Source organism: Castor canadensis, chromosome 16 (genome assembly GCF_047511655.1).
Source record: "Castor canadensis chromosome 16, mCasCan1.hap1v2, whole genome shotgun sequence".
In the NCBI taxonomy this organism is placed as follows: Eukaryota; Metazoa; Chordata; class Mammalia; order Rodentia; family Castoridae; genus Castor; species Castor canadensis.
In genome coordinates, this window is record NC_133401.1 from 14,598,995 (window position 1) to 14,616,878 (window position 17,884).

The 17,884-nt window shown below is 53.7% G+C and overlaps 1 protein-coding gene across 4 annotated transcripts in view; it reads left to right on the plus strand.

The window, feature by feature from the left end:
- Megf8 (multiple EGF like domains 8) overlaps positions 1-17,884 on the plus strand; it is a 45,619-nt gene that overhangs the window by 10,219 nt on the left and 17,516 nt on the right. For 3 of the 4 annotated variants that reach the window (XM_074057284.1, XM_020172111.2, XM_074057286.1), the window contains 25 exons: positions 109-254; positions 379-501; positions 1,826-1,980; positions 2,265-2,384; positions 2,745-2,889; positions 2,972-3,135; positions 4,133-4,333; positions 4,671-4,871; positions 5,379-5,615; positions 6,745-6,863; positions 6,945-7,076; positions 7,169-7,282; positions 7,573-7,821; positions 8,273-8,472; positions 8,801-9,011; positions 9,108-9,357; positions 9,982-10,114; positions 12,099-12,346; positions 12,427-12,537; positions 12,674-12,792; positions 13,123-13,330; positions 13,883-14,063; positions 14,540-14,703; positions 15,438-15,582; positions 16,909-17,140. In XM_074057284.1, coding sequence (XP_073913385.1) covers positions 109-254; positions 379-501; positions 1,826-1,980; positions 2,265-2,384; positions 2,745-2,889; positions 2,972-3,135; positions 4,133-4,333; positions 4,671-4,871; positions 5,379-5,615; positions 6,745-6,863; positions 6,945-7,076; positions 7,169-7,282; positions 7,573-7,821; positions 8,273-8,472; positions 8,801-9,011; positions 9,108-9,357; positions 9,982-10,114; positions 12,099-12,346; positions 12,427-12,537; positions 12,674-12,792; positions 13,123-13,330; positions 13,883-14,063; positions 14,540-14,703; positions 15,438-15,582; positions 16,909-17,140 — 4,308 coding nt within the window. The remainder of the gene's footprint in view (positions 1-108; positions 255-378; positions 502-1,825; positions 1,981-2,264; positions 2,385-2,744; positions 2,890-2,971; positions 3,136-4,132; positions 4,334-4,670; positions 4,872-5,378; positions 5,616-6,744; positions 6,864-6,944; positions 7,077-7,168; positions 7,283-7,572; positions 7,822-8,272; positions 8,473-8,800; positions 9,012-9,107; positions 9,358-9,981; positions 10,115-12,098; positions 12,347-12,426; positions 12,538-12,673; positions 12,793-13,122; positions 13,331-13,882; positions 14,064-14,539; positions 14,704-15,437; positions 15,583-16,908; positions 17,141-17,884) is intronic. The other variant, XM_074057285.1, reaches the window with a different exon arrangement.

The following is a 17,884-nucleotide window of genomic DNA, read 5'->3' on the forward strand; positions in this document are numbered from 1 at the left end:
TGGTCATGGACGATCTCAACCCCAGATGATCATATAGGTCCCAAGCACCCAGAGGAGGGAGGGAGGCCCTTCCTGCCCTGAGCCCCTGCCCTGCTTCTCCCCTTGTAGATTCTCTGTACGTGTGAACTCCACTGAGCTCTTCCATGTGGATCGACGTGTGTGGACCACCCTGAAGGGCCGGGATGGACTTCAGGGCCCTCGGGAGCGGGCCTTCCACACAGCCAGCGTCCTGGGCAACTACATGGTGGTCTATGGTGAGGAGGCTCCTGATCCTGCCCGTGTGCCAGGGGCTCGAGCCGACCCTGAGCTGAGGCTCCCCGCTCCAGTGTCCCTGCTTCCCCTTGCCTTGCCAGCTGTGCCCCTTTCCTCCTTCCCCAGGTGGCAACGTACACACCCATTATCAGGAAGAAAAGTGCTATGAAGATGGCATCTTCTTCTACCACCTTGGCTGCCATCAGTGGGTGTCAGGGGCTGAGCTTGCACCCCCAGGAACCCCAGAGGGTGAGTGGCCCCTCTTTTCCTGAGGGCTCCCGAGGGTCCCACCTCCTCCCACAGTTAGTCTAGGCAGAGTTGCCTTGGTCCTTGCAGGTGAGCCAGGCACTCTGTTTTCTCCAGAGGCAAGTCTGGGCCCGAGATGGGGCTGGCAGTGTCACTGTGGAGCTGGGAGGCAGGTGCGGCCACAAGAGACCTAGATCCCAGTCCCAAGTTTTGCATCTCTAGCTGCCGAAGAAGCAGTGACTTCTTTAAGGACACAGTGGGGAAGTGGCAGAACCAAGACGGCTGGCTCCAAACACCCATCTGCCACAAACCATCCTTTTGTCTCTCTGTATCTCACTCACCCCGTATATGAAGTGGGGGTTATGATAAGGTTATGCCTTCGGGCTGCTGTGAAAGTAAGTTGAGGTGATGCCTGAAGCCTGAATTGTGCAGCGAAGCGCTCAACATGTTGTCTTTCTTTTTATTTTAAATTGTAATTCCCTGTGCTTTGTGGAACATATATATGGGTGAGTAAGAGGGCCGGAAAGTCACCATTCACTGACCACTTACTTGTCAGTCAGGAGTCTTGTTTGCATGGAGCAGAAACCCAGTCCAACTGGTGTAAGCACAAAGAATTTCTTGGCTCATGTGAGTGAAAGCTTCAGGTTGAGCTGGATGCAGGTGCTCACTGATAGCCTCAGCCATTTCTCCAATTCTTAGGTGGTTTAGCTTCAGTTTTTAGCTGTTTTACCTTTTGTAGATGGTCACTGGCTTAGATTATATGTACTTCCTTAAAATTCCCAGAGGGAGGAGAGTTCTTTCCCAGGAATGGTAGGGGCTGAGTCTTTACCTGTCTTTGAACTAGTCACTGAGACTCAGAGGACTGGGCTTAGGTCCCAGTTCTGCCAGAGGCAGGGCCAGCTCTACTCCCATCTCTTGACTGAGTGTGAGAAAGGGTGGTTTTCCAGAGGGAAACCGGGGGCAGTCACCAGAGGGGAGGCTGGTGCTGGACAGACAAAAACAGGTGAGGCTTTGCCTATCCTCCTAGCTTTCTGAGGGTGGAAGGGCAGTTCCATTTATAAAGGAAGAAACCAAGACTCAGAGAAGTGGGGTCTCCTACCCTATATCACATAGCCAGTAGTTGATCCGTGATTTGAACCCATGTCTTTCTGACCCAGAGATGCTGTCTGAAAGATGATTTGGGCAGGGTGTTGGGACTCTGAGAAGTGAGGGTTGTAGCCAGTACAGAGCCAGGTAGGCCTGAAGATTCCTTGGGCAGCAATAGGATGCTCAGGAAGGCAGAGGTGGGGGGTTGGGGGTCTAATGTTTAGCGTTTGTGTTCTCCTAGGCCGAGCAGCACCTCCCAGTGGTCGGTACTCGCATGTGGCAGCTGTGCTTGGTGGCAGTGTCCTGTTGGTGGCTGGGGGATATAGTGGTCGACCTCGGGGAGACTTGATGGCCTACAAGGTGCCTCCCTTCGTGTTCCAGGCACCTGCCCTGGATGTGAGCACTGGGGGACAGGAAGAGGGTGGTTGGGGGAGGAGGTGGCATGGTCCCCACCAGTGAGGAAGGTAGTGGGGAAGAGGGCCCTAGGGCCAGGAGAGGAGGGAAGGAAGTCCCTGGGGTTGAGGGAAGCTATGATAGAGGGTCCCTGAGGCTGGGGAAGGAATGAGTGTGTCCTCAAGGTGCTGAGCAGTTGGGGTTCCCTAGGACAATCACAGTGATGAGAGATTGGCAGGCAGACCCAGGTCTGAGCAACTTCCTTTTCTGTCCCTAACTCCTTATAGTACCACTTGGACTATTGTTCCATGTACACGGACCACAGTGTCTGCTCCCGAGATCCCGAATGCAGCTGGTGTCAGGGGGCCTGCCAAGCTGCACCCCCTCCTGGTACCCCCTCAGGAGCTGTGAGTGACCACCCTGGACCCTCTGTCCCTGACATAGAGACCTGCTCTCAGCCTCCCTCTACCTAAGCCAAATGCTCAAGGATTTTCCCAGTTGGGATGCTTGTTTTCACATACATGATCCTCAGCCGGCCTCCCTCCAACTGCTAATCCCAGAAATTTTGACCCCTGCCAGTCCCATCCTTTTGAGCTTATGTGTTTGCCCCTGGGCACCCCCAGCCCCTGTCCTCGATCTCCTGCTTCTGATTCTCCATTCTATAATTTGCTGGCCACTTTCACCCTAAGACCCTTGTATCCACACCCCATCCCAGATTCCTTAAGCTCTGGTGGACAATGAGCCTTGTCTTTAATCCCTCTTTGCAGTGTCCAGCTGCTAGCTGCTTGGGCCTGGGCCGCCTCCTGGTTGACTGCCAGGCATGCCTGGCCTTCAGCAGTCCCACAGCCCCTCCCCGGGGGCCTGGTGCCCTGGGCTGGTGTGTGCACAATGAGAGCTGCCTCCCTCGGCCTGGTGAGTGTCCAGTGGCAGTGGGGAAGAGGTGGCAGAACCCCCTCCACTGACCCCCTAGGCTCCTACGTCTCTGTCCTCCCAGAGCAGGCCCGCTGCCGAGGGGAGCAGATTTCAGGCACTGTGGGCTGGTGGGGGCCAGCACCTGTCTTCGTCACCTCCTTGGAGGACTGTGTCACCCAGAGTTTCCTGCCTGGCCTACACTTGCTCACCTTTCAGCAGCCACCTAACGCCTCCCAGCCTGATAAGGTGGGAAGCCGGAAGGGGCCTGTGTGGGGTGTTGATGGATCTTTTTTTTGTGTGTGTGTGTGGTGTTGGGGATGGATCCCAGGGCCTTGTGCTTGCTAAGTATGCACTCTACCATTGAGCTATATCCCAGTCAAAATGCACCCTAATCATTCATGTTTACCCTGAAAGTCTTTACGTTCAAGAGTGATTTGGACCAGGGGTGGTAGTACACTCCTGTAGTCCCAGCCATTCTAGAGGTGAAGGTAGGAAGATTGCAGTCCAAAGCTGGCCCAGGCAAAAACTCAAGACCACAGCTCAAAAAAACAGTGAAAGCAAAAGGGCAGAGGGCATGGCTCAAGTGATAGAGTTACTTCCAAATGGGAAGCCCTGAGTTCAAGCCGTAGTACTGCGGTACATAAATTAAATAAATAAGTAAAGGTCTGATTTGCCACTGAGCAACACCCCAGCCAAGAATGTATTTGTTTTGAGTCAGGGTCTCCCTATGTTGTCAAGGCTGGCTTCAAACTCAAGAGCCTCCTCCCTCTACCTCCCATGCTGGGATTACAGACTTGGAAGGGCTTAGGTGGGAAGATGGGAAGGGAGGGAGCAAGATACCAAAGATTCCAGTCCTGGAGTGTTTTTGTTGTTGTTTGTTTTGTGGTGCTGGGGATTGTTCCAGAACTAAGAACTAAGCACTCCACTACTTGAGTGCATTTCCAACCCTACCCACTCCTGGGGTTTTAGTGTAAGCTGGGGATGAGTGGAGATTGGGGGTTGAGGCAGGCTTTGGGACTCTGTTGTCTACCGTCTGAGTCCTAATTCTTCTCCCAAAAGGATGGTGGGTCAGCCACGTAACTCCACCCCTTGCCTCAGTTTCTCATTGGGTAAAATAGGGAAGGAGGTTGGATTGACCAGTCTTCTTTGGCTCTGATGTGACCCGAGGGGTCGGTGGGCATGGGAACTTGGGGGCAGTTCAGAGACGTGCTCACATGTATGTATCCCTATCCCTGCGGCACAGGTCTCAATTGTCCGCAGTACAACCATCACCCTGACACCCAGCCCAGAGACAGATGTGTCCCTTGTCTACCGTGGCTTTATCCATCCGCTGCTGCCAGGAGGGCCCGGTGGGCCCGGGGCTGGGGATGTGGCTGTGTGGGCCCGGGCCCAGCGCCTACATGTCCTGGCCCGGATGGCCCGTGGCCCTGACACAGAGAACATGGTAAGGGAGCCTGGGGCATTTGGGGTTTTTTTTTTTTTTGGTTGGGATGTGGTACAGGAAAATTGTGATGATGTGATGGTTTTGTGAGAAACTGGGCAGAAATTAGACTTACAGGATGGATCCTTAGAGGAGGAGGGAGACTGAGGTTTTCAACTGTGAACAGAATTTGGGGAAATTTTGAAGTGGGCCTTTGGGGGTTTAAGGGATGCCTTGGAGGTTCTTAGGGTCCAAGAGGCTCTGAGCCTCTCTTTGTAGTAGGAAGTGAGGTCCTAGGGAGCTGGGATTCTGAGGAAGGAGTGTGAAGAGCTCCAAGGGCCATGTCTCACCCTATCCCCAGGAGGAGGTGGGGCGCTGGGCTGCTCAGCAGGAGAAGGAGACAAGACGACTGCAGCGCCCAGGATCCACTCGCCTCTTCCCACTGCCCGGGCGAGGGCATAAGTACGCAGTGGAGATTCAGGGGCAGCTGAATGGCTCAGCAGGCCCTGGGCACAGTGAACTCACTTTGCTGTGGGATCGGACTGGTGTGCCAGGCGGCAGTGTGAGTGCCTAGCCCACCCTTTGACCTGTCTCTGAACCCTAGCCTCAGATCCCCTGGGCTTTCGGAACTTCAGGCCATAAACTCTTGCTCCTGGATCCTGACTTCTAATCCCTGTACTCTTGGCTTTTGAACTCTGGACATCACCTTTAACTTCTGACCACAGACCCTCATCTGATCCCATATTATTTTTTAGGAGGTCCTGAGGATGGAACCCAAGCCCTTGCGCTTGCTGGGCAAGCACCCTACCACTGAGCTACCGCCTAGCCCAGATCCTGTATTCTGATACCTGTCCATACTTGACTTCTCCTGCTTTGACCCCTGCCCTCAATCCTTTGATGTCTAGTCTCTAGACTTGTACCTGACCCCTGTGGTGTGCTAATTTCCTAAATCCTGACTTTACATACTGAGTTCTCATCCTGTCTCCAAACCTGTAACTCCAGTGTTCAGCTCTGAATCCCCAACCCACCCTTAAGCCTGACACTTGGCCCTTGTGTGCCTTGCCTCTAGGAGATCTCCTTCTTCTTTCTGGAGCCCTACCGCTCCTCAGCCTGTGCCTCCTATTCGTCCTGCCTGGGCTGCCTGGCAGACCAGGGCTGCGGCTGGTGCCTGAGCAGTGCCACCTGCCACCTGCGCCAGGGTGGGGCCCACTGTGAGGATGATGGGGCCGGGGGATCCCTGCTGGTGCTAGTGCCTGCTCTCTGCCCACTCTGTGAGGAGCATCGTGACTGCCACGCCTGCACCCAGGTGCCTGCTGTGTCACAGGGGATCTCAAGATGAGGCAGACAGAGCAGGAGACTGGGACAGGGACCCTAGACCTGGCATGGGCAGCCAAGAGTCCCTGATGAAGCTAGGGTCAAGGATCAGGCAAGAGCCAGGTGGGGAGTAGGGGCAATGGGTTTTGAAAGATGGGTACCTGTGAGTCAGGACATGCCCTGTCACAGTAGCCAGAAAATACATGTGAACCCCTTTCCCCTGAGGGGATTTATCCTCTCTAGCTTGAAGGAGGTCTAGGCCTGCTAGCTCCAGCTGTTTAATGTTCATCTCTCTCAGCTCTGTATTCTCTTGTTCCCTGGTACGGTTTTTTCTAGTGACAATGGAGCCACAGTGCTCCAGACTCATCACATACCCAGCCCCAAGGAGAAAAAGTCTTTTTCTGTCCCACCCCACCCCGAAGTTCAACTGAAGACCCAGAATTCTGGGTCCTAGTGTGGTGAATCATGCCTGTAATCCTAGCTACTTGGGATGCAGAGATTGGGAGGATTAAGGTTTGAGGCCAGTTTAATCAAAAAGTTCTCAAGACCCCATGTCAATAAGTCAGGTGTAGTGGTACTTGTCTGTCACCCCAGCTACTTGGGAGACTTGTAGGCAGAAGATCATTTTGCCCCAGTGAAAATGTGAGTCCTACCTGAAAAGTACTTAAAACAAAAAAGGGCTGGGGGTGTGGCTCAAGTGACAGAGCACCTGCCTAGCAAATGTGAGGCTCTGAATTCAACCCCCAGTACCACTAAAAAAAAAAAAAATTTTTTTTTTAAAAATCCCCAAATTCTGATTCATTGGGTGGTTCTGGACGGTTCTTGTGTAGACTCCTAACCAGTTACTGAGGTTGGGAGGGATTGTGGCCCCCTGGTCACCTCTGAGTTGTAAGGATTGAATCTGCCCATTGGGTCCCCAGACAGTGGGTGCTGGGCAGGCAGAATGCAGATGTCTGTGAAGGGATGCAACCATTGGGGACAGAGAGGTTGGAAGCTGTGGATGGGGGTGGGGGCAAGTGAGGGAGGTAGCTGCTTGTTGAGCAGATGATGGGTGAGGCACTGGGGGCTCAGAGAGTGGACTAAACTGGGCTCTGACTCCTTGCCTAATACCCTCTGCCCAGGACCCCTTCTGTGAGTGGCACCAGAGCACCAGCCGCAAAGGGGATGCAGCATGTAGCCGGCGGGGCCGGGGTCGGGGTGCCCTGAAGAGCCCAGAGGAATGCCCCCCACTCTGCAGCCAGTGAGCCAGGCAGGACCCAGGGGTGGGTGGGTGTGCATGGGAGCAGGACTGGAATGACATGACCCCTGCTCCCCACTGCAGGCGCCTGACTTGTGAGGACTGCCTGGCCAACTCTAGCCAGTGTGCCTGGTGCCAGTCCACCCACACCTGCTTCCTGTTTGCTGCCTACCTGGCCCGGTACCCACATGGGGGCTGCCGTGGCTGGGATGACAGGTGTGCTCCTGGGGCCAGGGCTCATGGAATGAGGTTCCAGACTGGCAAGGAGGTACCCAGGCTCTGAAGTCCCCACACCTGTCACCCTGCAGTGTGCACTCAGAGCCACGGTGCCGGAGCTGTGGTGGCTTCCTGACCTGCCACGAGTGTCTGCAGAGCCACGAGTGCGGCTGGTGTGGCAATGAAGACAACCCCACTCTGGGACGGTGAGTGGGATGGTGGAGGAGGACAGTGAGGGGGCCTGGCTGGTGGCGTGGAGAACGTGGTTTTCTCTTCTCGTGACTCTAACGACCTCTTTGTTTCTCTGACCCCCATCCTCTGGCTTCTCTTCCTTCTCTTCACTGTCCTCTACCTCTCTTTTTATTGTCCCTCTTTTTTCTTTTCTCTTTTTCCTTCTTCATTCTTTCCCTGTTTCTGTTTTCTCTCGTTCATCTTGTTTTCATTCTGTTCCTGTCTCTGTCACTGTTTCCCTGTCTCTATATTGTTCCCCTTGCAGGTGCCTACAGGGGGACTTCTCAGGGCCCCTGGGAGGGGGGAACTGCTCCCTGTGGGTGGGCGAGGGCCTGGGGCTGCCTGTGGCCCTCCCTGCCCGCTGGGCTTATGCCCGCTGTCCAGATGTGGATGAGTGTCGCCTGGGACTGGCGCGTTGTCACCCTCGGGCGACCTGCCTAAACACGCCTCTCAGCTACGAATGTCATTGCCAGCGTGGCTACCAGGGTGATGGCATCATCCACTGCAATCGCACGTGAGTGAGGCAGGGGTTGCATTCCTGGGATGTTGCCCAGGAATGGGGCTCAAATTGGAGGGAGGAAGCTACCATGGTTCTGGGCTCCCTCTGAGGAATCAGTATCCCCATTTAGCCTGAAATTTTCACCCTACAGACTAGGACCTCATTGAGTGGCAGGGTCCTCAAGGTAACTCTAGTTGCCATGGAAACATGACACTCATAGACTGTGGGTCTTAATCTTCGGCATTGCTGTAGAGATGGAGGAGGACCTAGTTGAAAGGGGGTTTTCACAGTGGTGCTATGTGGTTGCTATGGAGATAAGCATCACCACGTGTGATGGAGTTGCCTTGGCGACAGGGTCACCCACACAACCCAGAACTGTGGAAACAGGCAGCCACTTATGATGGTATTGTTGTGGGTGGAGATGATGGTGTGCTTTGGGATGCACATCCTGGCCATGATTCCCCAGGTGCCTGGAAGACTGTGGCCATGGTGTATGCAGTGGCCCGCCAGACTTTACCTGTGTGTGTGACCTGGGCTGGACATCTGACCTGCCCCTACCCACACCTGCCCCGGGGCCCCCCGCCCCTCGCTGCTCCCGAGACTGTGGCTGCAACTTCCATAGCCATTGCCGTAGGAGGGGGCCTGGCTTCTGTGACGAGTGTCAGGGTGAGCAACTGAATTCCCAGGATGCTTGAGGGGTCTCCTCCCTTCTTGGGCTCCAGCTTCCTTCTCTGAGTGGGCTTCACTCTCCCCTGAGGCAGCACTGAGTCTCTTGCCCTAGTCCCTGCTCCTGACCCAAGTGAGTTTCAGTGCCACCATCTATACCTGGGCATCACTCCCACTTTGGAACTTACTGTTTCTCCCTAGCCCAGGCCTTGGTTTCCTTCCTTTGCAGCCGCTGGGGAGGAGATCAGGGATTGGTAGAGCCAGCTGGTCTGGGCTCCTTTCTGTCCTTGCCTCTGACTCTGTGTCCCATCTGCTGGGACCTCCACAGACTGGACATGGGGGGATCACTGCGAACGGTGCCGGCCTGGTAGCTATGGCAATGCCACAGGCTCAGGTGGCTGCCGGCCCTGCCAGTGCAATGGGCATGGGGATCCACGCCGTGGACACTGTGACAACCTCAGCGGGCTCTGCTTCTGTCAGGATCATACTGAGGGTGCCCACTGTCAGCTTTGTTCCCCGGGCTACTACGGGGACCCCCGGTGAGCCAGGGGCCAGCAGGGTTGGGGAGGTTGGGCTTGGGAAATGGTGGGGTGGGGTAGGACTGGTCTGATGCTGGCTCTTCTCCATCTGCACAGGGCTGGTGGCTCCTGCTTCCGGGAGTGTGGAGGTCGTGCCCTCCTCACCAATGTGTCCTCAGTGGCTTTGGGCTCCCGCCGGTTTGGGGGACTGCTGCCTCCAGGTGGTGGGGCTGCGAGAGCTGGGTCTGGCCTGTCCTACTGTGTGTGGGTTGTCTCAGCCACTGAGTTGTTACAGCCCTGTGCCCCTGGGACCCTCTGTCCGCCACTCACCCTCACCTTCTCCCCCGACAGCAGCACCCCCTGCACGGTGAGCACTGAGGGACTAGGGTTCAGCTCGTAAGCCAGATCTCTTTATCAGATAGACCCAGCCCCTATGTCAAACTCTGTTCCTCAGATCATCCAGCCCTTTGATCCTAAGCTGTCAAATCCTACCATTTCCCAGTTCTCCTGTTTCCTCGACTCTCATCTCCCACTTTCTTTTTCTTCAAACTCCCCTTCCCCAGACCAGAAATCTTAACTTTCTTTCTTTCGTGTGCTAGCTCTGATCAATTGGTGGTGGCTGCCAGGAGCTGTGTGTTGAGAAAGAGACTCAGTGCAAGGGTGCCTGATGGATTAGCCATATCTGCTTGGAACATAGGAATGGGAGGGACAGCCTCCGTGCCACAGCATGATGGTTTGCCCTGGACTACAAACAGCCCATTTCCCAGACTGCCCTGTGTTCTTTTATTTATTTATTTTTAACACAGGGTCTTGCTATGTAACCTAGTCCGGGCTCACACTTATTATCCTCCTGCCTTACCTTTCTAAGTAGCTGGGGTTATAGGCATGTGCCACCACACCCAGCTCTGCCCTCTCCTCCTCCTTCCGGACCTCAGGTGCCCTTCTTTCTCATTCTTATGGTCCCCTAACTCTTGACTTTGCACCCCTCCAGCTGAGCTACGTCCTGGCCTTTGATGGATTCCCACGCTTCCTGGACACTGGTGTCGTTCAGTCAGACCGTAGTCTCATTGCTGCCTTCTGTGGCCAGCGGCGGGACAGGCCCCTCACTGTGCAGGCCCTGTCTGGTATGGGGGCTGTGGCATTGGGACCTCTCTGGGCTTTTTTTCTTTGTGGTGCTGGGGATGGAACCCTCCTATTAGGCAAGTGCTCTACCACTGAGCTATGCCCCAGCCTTGCCCTGGGCTGTGTATCCCTTGCTCCTACATTTGTCAGATATCTGATTGGATTTAGGACCCAGGTTCTAGACTCGGGACTGCCATAGACTTGCAAGGTAACAGTCCCTTAACAGGATGATGCAGCTTCTCTGCATTTCTGGGCCTCATCTGAGGAAAGTAGGGAGGATTTTGTTGGTTGGGCTGGTTCTGGAGAGAAGGGACAAGTCGGGCATGTCTTTGGGGCATGTAGAACATGACTGGTATGAGGGTTCCTGGCATCTCCTTAGCCTTGTGATTTTCAACCAAAAAAGGTTTTTGTCCCTCGGGTGGAGATGCGGTAGAAAGAATTTGTTATGAAGGCCAGGTTTTTTGTTTTGTTTGCTTGCTTGTTTTTTTGTGCTAGGGTCCCACTATGTAGCTCAGACTGGCCTTGAGCTCACTGTGTAGCCCATGCTGGCCTCAGACTTCCAGTACCCCTGCCTCCCCCTCCCAAGTACCAGGATTATAAGTGTGCACCACCACACCTGACTCAGACCAGATTTTGGAAATGTTTCTCTTTGTGTTGTGAGTCAGAACAGCTCTGAGGCTGGAGGCAAAGGGGCAGATTAGAGATGGCATGCTGGATTGTATGAACACCAGATCCCACATCAAGCCTCCAGAACCAGAGGGACTTTATTGTAGTCAGTGCATGTTTATTGAGCACCCACACTGAGCTGCCCTGATCTAGATGCTGGGGTACAGCAGTGTGCAAGGGACACGGGCACTCGGAGTTGAAGGGGCAAACTGCCTGGAACGATGTAGTAGACTCAGAACAGTTGGTCTTTCCCTGAGGCAGTGGATAGGTCCCAGGCTTACCTGGGTGACTGAAGGCTGGGGAGGGCTTCTTTGCAGAAGTGAATTTGGCTGGAGCCAGGAAGCTGGGGCCTAGGGAGGGCTGCTCCTTCAGGCTGGACATAGCAGATATCAAAGTACTGAGAGCAGGGTAAAAGGGCCAGGCTAGGACTGGGACACACAGGATGGGGAGAGTTGGAGACCTTGAGATTGAAGAGTCTGTAGGACCCTCTAGGCCCCAGAAGGGGGAACTCTTTGTGTGTGTGTGTGTGTGTGTGCTCACGCGCGCGTGTGTGTCACTGGGGATTCAACTCAGGGCTTAGTACTTGCCATGCCCTGAATCCTTTTGTTTTTAGTTTGTTTTTCAGATAGCTTGTCATGGTCACTTTGCCTGATCTGGCCTCTAATCACAATCCTGTCTCTGTCTCCTGTGTAGCTGGGGCCACAGGCTTGTGCCACCACGCTATGCCCTTTTAAATACAACTTTATTGAGGCATATTTTACACATCATAACACATTGTATAATTAATTTCTGCTCCTCCATTCATGAAACCGCCACTCTTTCTAAGAACATTGGGGAGCTGTGGAAGATACAATGTCTGCCTGTGCCATGGCTAGGTTCATATTTGTATGAATGATGTGGGCTGCAGGAAGAGTGAAGCATAGGGCAGCCTTAAGATTGGGAGATGGAGTTGGTGTCCAGGTGATACGAGATACTGGCTTGGATGACACCTGAGGAGTGGCAAGCAATGGGCGAATGGGAGAGAGATGTAAGCTTTATTTCTTTCTTTCGTGTGGTGCTTGTGATCAAACCCAGGGTCTCATGTATGGTAGGCATGTGCTCTACCACTGAGCTACAGTCCTAGCCTGAGATTTAGGCTTTAAAATGGACAGAACTTGAAGTTGGCCAAGGGAGGGATGTGCAGAAGAAAAGTTCATCATGGTAGTGACTCTACATAACTGGGTGCCCTGCTTCCCTGCTCCATTACGTTGGGTTTTCTCCATCCCTAGGGGAACAAGGCCCAGAATGTGGCTTTGACAAGCCTTCTGCCTCTCCCCACAGGGCTGCTCGTCCTGCACTGGGAGGCCAATGGATCTTCGTCCTGGGGCTTCAACGCCTCAGTCGGCTCCGCCCGCTGTGGGTCTGGGGGCCCTGGGAGCTGCCCCGTCCCCCAGGAATGTGTGCCCCAGGATGGAGCTGCAGGTGCTGGGCTCTGCCGATGTCCTCAGGGCTGGGCTGGTCCACACTGTCGCATGGCTCTGTGTCCTGAGAACTGCAATGCACACACAGGGTCTGGGATTTGTAACCAGGTACAAATGGGAAAGGGCCAGACAGGTGGGATAGGAGTGGTGATCAGGGCTCCCCTGAGCCTCTTATCTGCTGTCCCCAGAGCCTGGGTGTATGCATCTGTGCTGAGGGCTTCGGGGGTCCGGACTGTGCCACGAAGCTGGATGGTGGGCAGCTGGTCTGGGAGACTGTCATGGACAGCCGCCTGTCAGCCGTGAGTTGGGGCCCACTGGGTCTGTTTCATGGACCATTTCCCCACCTGCACTCCTGGGGACCATCCCTAACCCTCCACCTAAGCCTGACTTTGTCATGACCTTAGCCTGATCCCTGGTCCTCCCACCCACCCTCAGGACACTGCTAGCCGCTTCCTGCACCGCCTTGGGCACACTATGGTGGAGGGACCTGATGCCACATTGTGGATGTTTGGGGGTCTGGGTCTGCCCCAGGGGCTGCTGGGAAACCTATACAGGTGAGAACTGCTCTGGGGAAGTGGGATATTTGAATGAGAGATGTTACTTCAGGGGCTGCTGAGATCTGTCACCTGAGTTATATCAGGAGGGTACAGAAAACTCCGAGGTGAGGGACACTCCAAAGGATGTTGGGACACTTTTCATAGGAGGCTTATCTGTGGACACTCAGCATTGGGGTACTGTTTGAGTGGTGTTGCCTAGGGGATGGTAAGATGGCTGTCATAGGAAAGTCACCCCAAGGGATGCTGGGACCTCTGTCAGGAAGGGTCCCCTTAAAGAATGTTGGGATGATCTTACAACAAGGCTGCATTTTTGCCTCTTGGCCCCAGGTACTCTGTAAGTGAGCGGCGGTGGACTCAGATGCTGGCGGGAGCTGAGGATGGGGGCCCAGGCCCATCACCCCGCTCCTTTCATGCAGCTGCCTATGTGTCCGCTGGTCGTGGTGCCATGTATCTGCTGGGAGGGCTCACAGCTGGGGGCATCACCCATGACTTCTGGGTCCTTAACCTTACCACCCTGCAGTGGCGGCAGGAGAAGGTGAGCATATGTTCCACCCCAGCCCTGTCCCCCAAGCCAGGCTTAGGAATGATGACCGTAGTAGCTCTTGCCAGCTTTGCCACCAGAGGAAACAATGACCTTCTGGGGTTCTAGCAGCAGTCCCAGATTTGGGAGCTGGGGAGGTAGTTCAGTGGTAGAGCATGTGCACAAGGCCCTGGGTTCCATCCCCCCGACTGCAAAAAAAAAAAAAAAGTCTAAGAATTGAATTTCACTGGCTGACCCCAGTGATGTAGTCCCAAGAAGATTCCTCACCAAGGGCCTGTGATGGCTCTGGTTTACCAGGCTGGGACAGAACCCCACCTAGGCACAGAGTGAGAACAGAGGAGCAAGGGCTTCCCAAAGACTCAGTAAGTTTATAGGGCCTAAGATGGAGCCAGCAGAACTAACTAGAACCTGCTGAACAGCTGCCAGGCCTGGGAGGCCAGGGTCTGACCAGCCCCAGGGAGCTCACTACTCCTTAGCACTCAGAGGGGACCGTGGGGCTGAGTCTTGCTTCTGCTCACAAGGTGACCTTGGCCCTCCATCCCACAGGCCCCTCAGACTGTGGACTTACCAGCAGTTGCTGGCCACACCCTGACTGCACGTCGAGGCCTGTCTCTGCTCCTAGTGGGTGGCTACTCTCCTGAAAATGGCTTCAACCAGCAGTTGCTGGAGTACCAGCTGGCAACTGGCACCTGGGTGTCCGGAGCCCAGAGTGGGACACCTCCCACAGGTGGGGCTGCAACCAAAGCCATCCAGGGCTTTGCAAAGGCTCTCTGTCTACTCCCATATTCTGGTTGCTGTACCTTCTTATCTCACTGTCGCCCCCTCAGGCTATCCGTAATTCCAGGGAGCCATCTCTGGCAATGTTCAGTTTCTCTGTTTACTCCCCAGACTCCATGAGGAACCAACCACCTCCTGCCTAGAGTGGCCACTGTCTTCCTCCCCCAAGCTCTAAGATCACCACCCTTCAGGGATTCTTTTCTTTCTGTCTTTCTAAGTGCTTTGAACACTGTCCCCTAGACATTCTGTCACACTCCTACAAGCCAGTCATAACTTCCCAGCCATTAGTTACTCTGACCTTTCCTGGAGTGTCTAATGGTCATCCTCCAGAACCCGAGGGGAGCCCAGGAGGTTGGCTGGGGTGGGGCAGGGGGACACAGGCCGTTGGCCCTTCCCATCATCTCTGTGGTCATCCTGCCCCTCCAGGTCTCTATGGTCATTCTGCAGTCTACCATGAAGCCACCGACTCCCTTTATGTGTTTGGGGGCTTCCGCTTCCACGTGGAACTGGCAGCCCCATCCCCAGAACTCTACTCCCTGCACTGTCCTGACCGTACCTGGAGCCTGCTGGCCCCTTCTCAGGGGGCAAAGGTCAGGAAAAGTGGGCCAAACAAATGGCTATGTGGGGCAGAGCAAGTTTCCTCCCTCTCCAAGTGCTGCAAGGCCTGGTTCCCTGCTGGGTTCCTGCTCCCTCCCTTTCCAGTCTCTTGCATTGAACTCTGACATCCCCAGGTTTCCTCTTTTTCCATCTCTGATTTGGAGGAAAGAATCCTTGGGTAGGAGGTCAGAGGCCTGGGTTTTGTCTCAGCTCTGCCCTGACTCTGTGTGGCCCTGGAAGTTTCCTGCCTCTTCCTGGGTGCTCCATCTATGAAAAGTAGGACTGAGACACCTTGTGCCTCTTGCCTTACAAGGCCAAAGAGATAGGGTATGGAGGATCAGTGAGCATTGGCTGGCAAGGACAGTTGTGCGCAGTCTGCACACACATTCCTAAGCCACTCTTGGGGGACAGGGAGCCTCGTGTCCCCAGCCAGCTGGCTGAAACACTGAGAATTGTAAGTTTTCATCTCAAGGGACTTGGGCCAAGTTCATGGGAGTAACATGGGTTGTGAAAGCTAGGGGTTCCGGGGAAGAGAGATGGTTCTGTGGGCTGCTCCAAGGGGTCCAGGAGGTTTCTTAGAGGGAGGAAGTGAGACTTGAGGAAGGGGAAGATTGGCCAAGCTGGTGGGGGCAGGGAGGAAAGTTTAGGGGTGGCAGGTGGGCTGGGAGGAAGCATGTGAAAGAAGGGACTGGCCTCTGATAGTCCATCCCTGCAAATGTCTCAACAGCCCCGCCCCCGACTTTTCCATGCTGCGGCCTTGCTAGGAGACACCATGGTGGTGCTTGGGGGGCGCTCAGACCCTGATGAGTTCAGCAGTGATGTTCTGCTCTACCAGGTTAACTGCAACACCTGGCTCCTGCCTGATCTCACTCGTAAGTCCCTATTGCTTTCCTGGGAGGCTGGGGGACATCAAGGGAAAGCCTTGTCCCTGTCCTAGGACTCCCAACTCAGCAGAAGTCACTCAGGCCTCCTCAAACCCATTTGCAAAGCTCCTGTCTTCTGCTAAAGACCCCAGAAGTGCTTTTCTTTCTTCATTTTTTATTCTCATTATAAAAGTGACAAAATTCATTGTACATGATTTATAAAATTGGAGGGAAAAGACCGCCCATAGCCTCACACTTTAGAGACAGCCACTGCCATATGTGGGGATTTGCCTTCCTTTCAAGTTTGCTGTTCATGGCTTAGAAATGGGCCTATAGCTTGCCTTTATTTTATTTTTTTGCTGTGCTGAGGATGGAACCTAGAGCCTAGGGTGCTAGGCAAGCACTTTACTGCTGAGCCACACTCCCAGCCCTTATCTTGCGTTTTCATTTCATTTATTATTATAAGTAACTGTGTGTGTGTTTCTGGGTCTGTTTCCTCTCTGATCCTCTTTTTCTAATTCCCTTTTCTTATTAATCTACCTTCCAATATTCTGTTTCTGTCTCTCTCTTTTTAATGACTTAAAAAAGCTGAAGTGAAATTCATGTAACATAAAATTAACTATTTTATAATGATTGATAGAGCTGGATATAGTAGCACAGGCCTGTAATCCCAGCATTCGGGAGGCTGAGGCAAGAGGATTATGAGTTTGAGGATAGCCTGGGCTATACCCTGTCTCAAAAAATCAAGGGTTGAGGATATAGTTCAGTGGTAAAGCACCTGCCTAGTATGCATTAAGGCCCTCAGTTCAATTCCTGCACCAAAAACAAAAATAACAATAAGAAAATCAATAGAGCTTGGGGTGTAGTTAAAAGTGCCTGCCTTACATATGAAACGCCTGAGCACTGCAATAAATAAATAAAATGATTGCTTCACTGGTATTTAGAGCCTTTACAACTGGTAACCTCCATCTTGTTCCAAAATATTTGTCTCTGCTCTTACTGCCCCTCTTCGTTCCTTCCTTCCTTCTTCCCCTCCTTCCCTCCTTCCCTCCTTGATAGGGTCTTCCTATGTAGCCGGGACTGACCTTGAACTTGAGACCCTCCTGCCTCATCCTCTCAAGTGCTGGGACTGTTTATTTCTCTTTGTCTGCTTTTTCTTCCTCTTTTTTGCCATCTGTGTAATTCTCCTGTTTATTCTGCTTTGTGTCTCCTTTCTGCCTGCGTCTGTCTCTTCCCTCTTTTGACTCTATTTTTGTCCTCTTTGGGTCTCCCTCCTGTCTGGCTGCCTTTGTATGGATCTCTTCCCTGCGACTTCTGCTCTGTATCTCTGAACAGGCCTGGCCTCTGTGGGATCCCCGATGGAAGAGTCTGTAGCCCATGCCATGGCAGCAGTGGGGAGCCGCCTGTACATATCTGGGGGATTTGGGGGAGTGGCCTTGGGCCGCCTGCTGGCACTGACCCTGCCCCCTGACCCCTGCCGCCTGCTGCCCTCACCTGAAGCTTGTAACCAGTCTGGGGCCTGCACCTGGTGCCGTGGAGCCTGCCTATCTGGGGACCAGGCACACAGGTAACCATATCGACTGACAGCCCACTGCACAGTACTTGTGCCCTCTGAGAGGGGCTCTGTGTTAGGTCAGGCCTAGAGGGAGGCCTTGGGACTAATCTGTCTGGTTTGAGGTATGTGCTCACATACAGGAAAGTGGGTGAATCATCACAGGCAGGGGTGGCCTCGGGCAGCTCCAGTGGGGAGCTTTGCTGGGATCTTATTCTAGAGCAGCTGTGTCCTAACTGACCCCTGAATAACCAGTAAAGTTTAAATCAGCAAAGTCTCAAAGTGGGGCTGCGCTTGGCATATTTGAGAGACCGTCTGTATTGGAAGGGTGGGTGTGGTCAGACGCACAGTTCCTCCATCTGCAGTTCAGGAGTCCAAACATCTCTGGAAGCCAAGAGGCTCATGGTTTGTATCAACTTTCACTGCTTAATGATCCTGATGTGAAGTTATTCATGGACTTTGTCCCCTGAAACATGCCATTACATATGTGGCAGGGATATTAGTGGGTTTGATTATGGGATATGCCCTCAGCACCCCTGGGTCTGTGTGCAACAGCAGGAACACTGCTGCTTTCTAAAACCTGGAAAATTATGTAACATGACCTCCTCCAAGAATTTGGATGAGGGATTGTAGACCTTCACCGTGGGTGGCGGGGAGCCATGGAAGATTGGAATTGGAAGAGACAGGGCCGGCATGAGCAGAGGTATTCTGGAACTGTTGTGAGGGGAGTAGGCAGGGGAGACCTAGATATGGCTGGGG